The sequence below is a fragment of the Schistocerca gregaria genome, chromosome 3 (genome assembly GCF_023897955.1).
Source record: "Schistocerca gregaria isolate iqSchGreg1 chromosome 3, iqSchGreg1.2, whole genome shotgun sequence".
In the NCBI taxonomy this organism is placed as follows: domain Eukaryota; kingdom Metazoa; phylum Arthropoda; class Insecta; order Orthoptera; family Acrididae; genus Schistocerca; species Schistocerca gregaria.
Window position 1 is genome coordinate 881128664 of NC_064922.1, and position 9682 is coordinate 881138345.

Sequence of the window (9682 nt, forward strand, 5' to 3'; positions counted from 1 at the left end):
CATCCTTGGCCTGGCATTCCTCCATGGTGTGGCCAGGGAGGGGAATGATTTGGGGTCATATTTCTTCACATTGAAGTTAGACTTTGGCCACTTAGAGACTGCTGGCAGCGGACCACCAGCAAGAGAATATGTACTACGCTTCATGGCGTGTCATCTGCCCTCGTGCCACCCACTCCAACCAGGGGCTCCCCCACGGGTACCACCCAGCCTCAGCAAGGGCCACCTGGCAGGATGGCCCTTGCCGGGAATCCCGATGCCTCAGGGAGATGGGCATCTACTCCACAATATACATGAGGGGTTAACAGCGCAGGCATCAGCTGAGTGATCCCTTTGTTGTCAGGGGGCTACAACCAACAGGGTACATGGCAGCCTCACTGGCTACTGTGCTGGCCTATTCTAACCCCCGCGCCCACAGGGGGATGGAAAAACTGATTAATGGCCTAAAGACAGGACTACATTTGTTCCAATTCCTTTTCACAAGAAAGGATCAGTCAGGGACTGCAACTATTAGACTATAGGATTAACACTGCATGCTACAACATCGTCCTGTACACCATAAACCAATGCCTATTCCAGCAATCGGCAGAACATTTGTGACAGGTAAAGATACTAGAGAGGCATTCATGAATTTAACAATCTAGGCAAAGATATATTGCTACTTTCAATAAGGAAGACATGTTAAGTTGTGAACACGCACAATTAAAAGACATTTACATAAAGTTTTTGGTCACAGCCTTAATCAGCAAAAGAGAAACACACACAATTCATACACACAAGCAAGCAAACCTACTGCACACGTGACAACCAACTCTAGGATCTTGGGCCGGACTGCAACTATCAAGTGGGATGCAAGCAGCAATTTTAAAGGGGGGCAGGGAAGGAATAGTAGTGTACTGTTGGTGGTTTGTGGGTTTAATATAGACAGAGGTGCAGATGGAGGCATGAGAGTAGAAGTCAACCTCTAAGAAGGTGGTGCACTGGGTTGCCGAGGGTCACATGAAGCAGATGGGAGATAATGTGTTGAGGCTGTGAAGGAACAAAGATATGATCCCTTGGCCCTGAGTCCAGTCCACGAAGATACTTGCATTTCGACGGCTCATCCCTTTCACACCAAAAAATCCCTCCCATGCAGCCTGGCCACCCGAGGAAATGTATCTGCAGTGACAAGAACTCCCTTGCTCAGTATGCTGAGGGTCTCACCGAAGCCTTCACAGGGGGCGCTACCGCCAACTTAATCCGCACAGATCTCTCTTGTCATTCCTCCCCTCCCCCTCCCCCCACACACCCAATCCTCCAATCATCCCAAGAACCAGCCATGAAGGAGTGTTCCCTATGTCACCCGATACCACCCAAGACAGGAACAACTGAACTACATCCTTCGGCAGGGCTTTGAGTATCTATCATCGTGCCCTGAAATGAGGGACATCCTACCTGAGATACTTCCCACACCTCCCAAAGTGGCATTCCTTCGTCCACCCAACCTCCACGACATCCTAGTCCATCCCTATGGCACTGCCCACCCAACCCCTTGCCACAAGGACCGAATCACCGTGGAAGACACAGGTACAAGATTTGCCCAATCCATCCACCCAGCACTTCCTATTCTAGTCTTGTCACAAGTTTATCCTATCCCTGTCAGGGGCTGGGCCACCTTTGAAAGCAACCACGTCATTTCCAAGCTCTCTTGCAATCATTACACAGTTTTTATTTTGGTATGACTATCAACCAACTCTCCAGAAGGATGAATGGCCACTGCCAAACTGTGGTCAAGAGCAAAGTAAACCACCATTCGACACAACATGCAGCTGAACACAATTTGCTTGATTTCAATGGCTGCTTCACTATCCAAGCCATCTGGATTCTCCCCTACAGCACCAGCTTTTCTGAACTGCACAAATGAGAGTTATCCTTAGAACACATTCTCTGCTTCCGTAATTATTCGTGCCTCAATCTACAGTAACATACTGCCCCTACACCCAACAATTCAACCCTCCCCCCCTTCCTACAATCTCGTCCCCATTCTCATCGCCCACCCTCTTTTTGCCACCCTTTGCCAACACACACGCCAATCTTAACCCACTCCTGTTTTCCCCACCTCCGTATCCCACAACCCCCTGACACTGCACGGCAAGTAGCAATCTACCTTTTCCTGCATTGCCGATATCCCTACCAGGGCTTTCCAGTGTTTAATAGTGAATTTTAAGGCAGATAACAGATCTGTATCCCTGATTTCACTTGTTTCATGGATTATAAAAATGCCTTTGATTGTGGGATGGGCTCCAGCATGTGCTCAATGAATCTGATGTTTCAAAACACCTAGCGTCATCACTAAAAGGCCTTTATAATGTACAGTCATACTATACCCACAAAGGCGGGTGGTGAACATTCAGAGCTTTTTGATGTGACAAATGGAGTTAGGCAAGGTTGTATACTGTCAACCCAGCTTTATAACATCCATGCAGGGTCAGTCATCAGGGATGCACTGGATGGCTGGGTTGGTGGAATTTCAATTGGCAACATGAAAGTCAACAACCTAATGCTTTACGTATGATTCTACCCTCATAGCAGAAAGTGAGGAAGAAATTTGTGGTCTGGTCACCAGAGTGAAGACATAGTTCAAGTTTTGGTTTAGAGATAACCAAGGAAGAATCCAAACTAACAGTTATTAATCACCAAGCTTTAGACCAAATTCAGTTTACAGGATCTGGAGGTAGTGAAAGATTATGTATATGTTTGATCCCTGATCAATGATACAGGAAACTGTGCTAAAGAAATAAAGAGACAAATCTTCCTTGGCAGAGCCGCAATGGTTAAATTCACTAAGATTTTACAGAAGTGGGCAATATACACACACCGTCAGGTGGCTTGCGGAGAATGGATGTAGATGCAGACTAAGAAGTGTTTCATGGAATCACTGGCATTCCCTGTGTTTTTGTACAGCTGCGATATCTGTAACACAAAAACTAAAGACGAGCCAAACGGATGCCTCCGCACGTATCATTGGCAGAAGCTGTTACATGTGCCAATGGCAGAAAGTACATCCAGTGCTTCCACTACAAAGGAGTTTAGCATCAGCACAAGTAGTTTATTTTCATATTTCAGTCAAATATACTTACAATTCTTTGGGCACATTTCGAGAAGAGGATGAGAATGTAGAAAAGACAGCCTTGCAAGGCAAAATCGAAGACAGAAGACCAAAAGGAAGAGCAACAAATACATGGCAGGATTAAGCTAAGATTACAGGCCTATCTCTTCACATTACATTAAGAAGAGCCAATGATCACTGTAAATGGAGAAATCTAGTCAACAATTTGATTACATAAGAAATGAATGGAGAAATGAGATCATAACACACAGCAGGGAGTAAACTGACTGATGATGATGATAAAATGCATTTATCTTGTTTTAGGTTTTTATTAGGCCTATGACTGTATTGATGTGTGCTTGGTTAGTTTCATGTCCCAGCAGCTATTTTAGTGTGATGTGGACTTCATTTCAGCTGTATTGGCTAACTGAAATTTCTGATACCAGATATACAATCAAAGTGTGATACATGTTTTGCTTATGAATCTAGTTTATTCATGATTTGTGGGTCTTGTGCAGTTAATTTTAGCTATGTTGACAGAGTGGACACCTATACTTGGCTCACATCACTACTGGCTTGTGTCATTTCAATGTTGATGCATACGTGGAAATCATTTCAGCTATAAAGCACAAGTCAATTTATCAATACAGCATTTTTCTATTATTATCCATTTCTGGATACTGTTGTTTCAGGGTTTATGGATATTGTGGAGTTTGCGTAGTTATATAGGTGAAGTGAAAATATCATTACCAGCATTTGAGTCTTTATTTTTGCCAATATCAGTGTTTCTTCTTCAGTGCGCACTGTAGAGTTCAAATTAGCTATCAGGTTAATGGAAGATAATGGTACCAATGTTCCAGAGAATTTATGTAACTGCAAGGTTAAATGATTGTTTTCAATTTTGGATATTTGAGGGATAAGGAGAGTTGTTTGTCCCAATCCGAAATCTACAAAATCTGAAAGGTGTACCACTGATTATGTAGGCCTATTGACTTTTATACCAACTTATTTTATATACACTTTTTATATCAAAATTATTGTTTTGTATCTGTTGTGGTTGTAAGAAAGATGTCACTGGCATATTGGATTTAGACGAGATATTTGTGTCTGCCATTTTGATGAAGTCACAGGTCAAACCTGTCGGTCAGTATCAAATGTTTCAGTATTTCTGAATAAACCACTTCACCAGAAATTGCATGCCACCTGCCACTTGCACTTAATTGTGTTTCCATCAACGTCTCCTCTACTGCCTCCACCATTAACCAAACTTTCCTAATATGGTTTTGCTTACACAAATACACAGGTCTTCAATAAAACTTTTCGAATTACAGTATGCGACCACATCACCTAGTTTTAGAGATCAATGTTGTGGCCACTGTTACACTCGGCTTTCATCAGTGTCTCTTATTAACACTCCACGTCCCTGAAGATTCTACCTTTTGATAGGAAAAATGGGATACAATGAATGGATGCAGAGTGCTCTCATCAATGTACCACACTAATGAAAGCCGATTGCCATAGTTGCTGAAACATCACTCTAAAAACCAACAAGATCAAATACATTGAAGAGATTTACTCACGATAATGTTTTTGAAAGGATACACCAGCATACATCATTTTTACCTTTCATCTGTTGAGTTACGCCAAGATGGTTAAAAAAAAAAAAAAAAAAAAAAAAAAAAAAAAAAAAAAATTATTAGGATTTTACAGTGTTAGGGCGATTAACTTCTTGTTTACAACTATCTGTAATACATGTAGCTCTTCTTCCTGACATAAGTTACTTAAAAATTCAGGTTTCATTGGTAACTACTTCTCAATTTATTTACTGTTTTTAATATGTTCACATTTTGTTTTAGTTGAAGGTAGGATTCGAAATAGGCTACTATAGCAATGCATCAGTAATACCCATTATTTCCCTATATTTCTCTTTGAGTGTATTTCTAATGATCTTACTCTAAATTTTCCTTAAGCACTGATCCCTTGGTTATTACGTCATTTTTGTATCATGAACTAACTCACATAGATTGCAATGTTTCATTGTTGGTAAAAAGTAGTTGTTTTTTGTTTTGTTTTTTTTTTTGGGGGGGGGGGGGGGGGATACAATCAAGTACTCTCTCTTTTACTTCCGTATCAGGGAGGATGGTTAGATGAAAAGCAAGTTATACTGTGGTCTGTTACAAATGACATTCAAACATTGCTAAGAACAATGCAATACTAAATAACTGCTTTAGACATTTTCCATTGGGGCTCTCTATCATCACTATAAATGCCGAATACTGTGACAAAAATTTGTTGTCAAACAATTTTAATTTAACAAAACAAATGAGCAGTAGTCAATGAATGGTGTGTTACACTCCTGCTACGATAAGCAATGGAATGGACATGTCCATGCTGTCAATACAATAGCTTTGTTTACTAACACTGACAGTGGGTGACTACTATTAATCACAGGGACAAGCTGTACATGCCTGAATAGACAGATGAAAACTGAAATTAATTGCTACTTCTTCATGTTGAAAGCATTCCTTGGGAGAACTTGTGAGTTTTATATCGTATAAGTATTAGAACTGACTTTGTGTTAAATGTGGATATGTAAAGAAGCTGATTAGAATGGGAGTATCTTCTAGGGGGCCCTGAGGTATTAGCGTAATGATACCTGAAAGACCGGTCATTTCGCCCCTTGATCATCATTGCTTTAGAATATTTAATTCAGAAGAAACTGCTACAAATTAAATCCTCGTCATTCTGTCTGGCTATGTCTTCTACGGTAGTCTCAAAGTATACCATTTACCCATCAATATTTCCTGAAAGAAAAGGTTCTAAATGTCCGTGACATTAGCACTGACAATATCGTGCAAATCCCACTTCATCCATTTACTACTCATGAGAAACTTTTTATGTTATCGGCCTAGAGTCAACAAACACTTTAGTTCAGATTTTCCTGTCAACTTTACACTGTACAGTTACATTAAACCATGTGCGTCAGTATATTTAACCGCAACATAAAATAAAAATTTCATTTCGCCAAGCGTTAACAACAGCACACAGATCACACTGCGTAAAACAACCAGTATTAACTGACAGTACCTGCAATCCTGGTGCCCCTGGATCGACACCTGAATCAAATATTGCTATCGTAATTCCTCGCCCGTCATATTCAGGGAATTTATTTAAAAAAGACTGGACACCTGTTTCTTTCTTCGGTAATAGTCCCCATACAGGAAATTCGCAGTCTACTTGATCACTCATAATCCGCACAAATTATATTAACCTACAAATCTACCTGAACCCACACAATAAGCCCCAACACTCCACGCAAAGACCCTCGTTAAATAGTATATCAATTGCCAAACATTGAACTCGAATCATGAACTCTGGATTCAAACAGCTAATCGATATATACGCTGAATTTTAAAGTATGCACAAAAATATACGCACAAATAACATGTAGAGAGACGTTAGCGAGTGGACTGGAAATCACTGCAAACTAGCGTGGGAAATTGTTCTCAGTCAACTATTTGCTCGGTCTAGTATTCTTATCTCTGCGGGTATACTGAACTCTAGAATTGATAATACTCAACAGTGATTTATTTATTACTGATTTATTTATTACTGAATTGATTAAAGTATATAGGAGTACTACATGTATGTGGAAAATTATGAGCAAGGAATACTACTCTATTCTGACGTTTCACCACCACCAGTGACTGGCGTTGTAAAAGAGTTACCATCCATTGCCGATGTTGGACTGGAATCGAGTCAACGGACACAGATTGTATGTACCTGTCACACCAAAGTTCAACGCCTTTTTCGTGCTCGTTACCACTGTAGTCCTTCCGTTGCTACCTTTAACAGTCGTCCGCTACAGCACAGGAACCCAAAATCCATTCGCCTTGAGGCTTCTTCTTTCTTGTTAAAATTATTCTCATGTTGAAGTATTTCCATACCTTCCCTGAACAAGTGGTTATGATACCTCTTCTCTACAGCCAGTACTTCCATCTCACCGATTTTTTTTTTTTTTTTTGTGTAGGCCATTTTACCCAGTTCATACCGCTTATGGTCAGTGTAGACTGATCGCCCAATCATTCCAATGTAATCTTTACTGCATGTACAATGAATGCAGTATGTTCCATCATTGCAAGTGGGTCCCTTTTCTCATTTCCTGATGTGAGACACTCTTTGATCTCCTTTGTCGATGTATAAATAGTCTTTATGCCATGTTTGCACAATATGATGCCGACTCTGTCTGTCACTCTGGGAATGTACAGCAGAAAGACCGTACCCAACATTTCTTTTCCCAGAATGACACTTCGCTGAGTGATTCTGTGATATTTGTTGTGAGAAAAACCGGAAAAAGATTACAGGTATGGCCTCTCTCCAGTGAACGACTGTTACATGTGGCAAGGGAAGGACTGGAGCAGTAATGACTACCAAACAGGCCATGGACTTTGGCGTGACAGAAACATACAATCTGCGGCTGCAGGCTGAACTCCTGTCTACCACCACCAGAAACGGAGAGTAAAAGTTTGAGAAACCCAGCCACTCATATTAGAGAAAGTCATAAAATACCTCAAACAAACCTCTGATGCAGAATCAGAGATACAAGCAAACACAAATTTGCCTAAAAGTGGCCATGAAACCGTTAACAGTTATAACTTCAAAAGTAGCCATTTATTTTATGGCGACAATATGTACAGCCACGCTCAAAAGTATTTGAACGACCTGAATTGCATTTCGCCTGATTCGAATGCAACCCACATAACGCAGCTGTCTAGCAGGTCCTCTAACTGCTCCTCAGTACAGTCGTTTGACTATTGGAAATGGTTCCAACAAATCGCCACTAGAAAACATTGATCTGTATCGCAATAACTCAAGATTTGAACTAATGCCACAATACTAAATATATCAGGGAACACCTTATCACAGAAAAGACTGTCCTTTAGGCTTGTAAGTCCACAATAAATGACATACCTAAAATGTTACGGGTAATGCACATAGTAAGTTCGCCGTATTAATGATTTCCTCTTGAAAGTAATATACCATACTTATTAATTAACACAAAATGTATTTAAAAATTTAAGTTATTCATGAGCAGCTAATTGAGAATATGTATGAACTTCAAATGACACGACGAACCGTCTCGTTTTGTATATGGATTCAAACCTAGGTAATGCACAATAAGCAAAGATTTTGTGACTGATGAAAACAAACAGTCGTTAGTGTCTAGGCATACAGAGAGTGATATACCTCGATTTGTTCCATTAGATTGATAACTTCAGCAGACAGCAGAATTGCGTTTTAAAAAATGTAGCAATGAATATACTCGAAATCGCGACGTCTTATGTATGGTGCATGATGCTTACCGTTACACTACCAGCTGACACATAGCTAAAGCAGCTCGAGAAGTCAACAACAATTGCTCCAGCACTTCCGCATTCTACAATGCTGCGAGATAATGCATATAGCTCGACCTAGACTTCTGAGAGACAGACAGTTACAGCTTTTCTTTTGCACTGCACGGGGTTTTCAGTAAACAGACAGCGCAATAGAGCAGCTGAATTTGAAAGGAATACTTCCTATTTAAATTTTTGGCAGTTATGTGATTTTATTTCGGTGATTACAAAATAGAGTCGAATGTATGCACCGGGTAGCTGAGGCAGCTAGTTCATGACGATTCGGTCAACCATGTAAATGAATGTACAGTAACATGCTGCAAACCACTATAGGGAGCCTGGGTGTCAGAATTCTGATCCAGTGTGGCGCAATGGCGTTGTGATAAAAAAAAATGAGTTACAGAGAAGGTTTGGTGGTCTTTTGGATTGATGATAGGTTCAAATACTTGTGGTCTGGGTTCGATTCCAACTCCTGCCAAAGGTTTTTGATAGGGAGAGACGGATTCTATTCTCTTCTGGCTACGCCAAGTGAAGAAGCTATAATGGCATTGTGGTCTGAAATTCACATTAAACATGATATTCCTTCAATACCAAGTAGACGTTAGGTTGAACCACTATAAAGTCAGGAGTGGTGACATGTAGAAACTCTATCACCAGTAACCATTCTTATACTAGTTATTTATTTCTGGTGACGAAACAAACCTTATTTAGGGTCACAAGAAAATTATTCCATCTTTTATGTGAGCTTCTGCATGTCGATAAAATTGGTTCTGAACTTGGAATGCAACTGAGACCGCCCTTAACGCCGAATTTGATCCTTTTGTGACAATACAGCTAGACTACAATTTTTTGTTTGTTCAAAACTGCAGATTCCTCAACATCTCCACATACTGTGCATGAATGGGTTCAAATTCTGGCCTGGCACTGAAGTTTTCATTATGTATTATCACCTCTAGCATAAGAACACCTATCTGCTGGTGGATAAAAATTATGATTTTTAATGTATTTTCATTCGTTGTCAACACTAACAATGTCTGACGTTTTTGACTCCCAGTGAGACACGGAACTATTTGCGAGATCACTGTAAGTTCAAGGATGTTATTCCGAGCTACCGGTGGAGAAAAAATCGGTAGCTGACGTTTCTTTGTGTGTAGTCAACAACGATATGTGTGGAGTTCGACTCCCAGTCAGCACTGAACTCTTC

General features: G+C 40.5%; 1 protein-coding gene across 1 annotated transcript in view; it reads right to left on the reverse strand.

Moving 5' to 3' along the window:
- Positions 1 to 6534, reverse strand: part of LOC126355027 (tripeptidyl-peptidase 2) — a 283245-nt gene extending 276711 nt beyond the window's left edge. The window contains exon 1 of the mRNA XM_050005173.1: positions 6173 to 6534. Coding sequence (XP_049861130.1) covers positions 6173 to 6334 — 162 coding nt within the window. The 5' untranslated portion in view covers positions 6335 to 6534. The remainder of the gene's footprint in view (positions 1 to 6172) is intronic.
- Positions 6535 to 9682: the final 3148 nt, after the last annotated feature.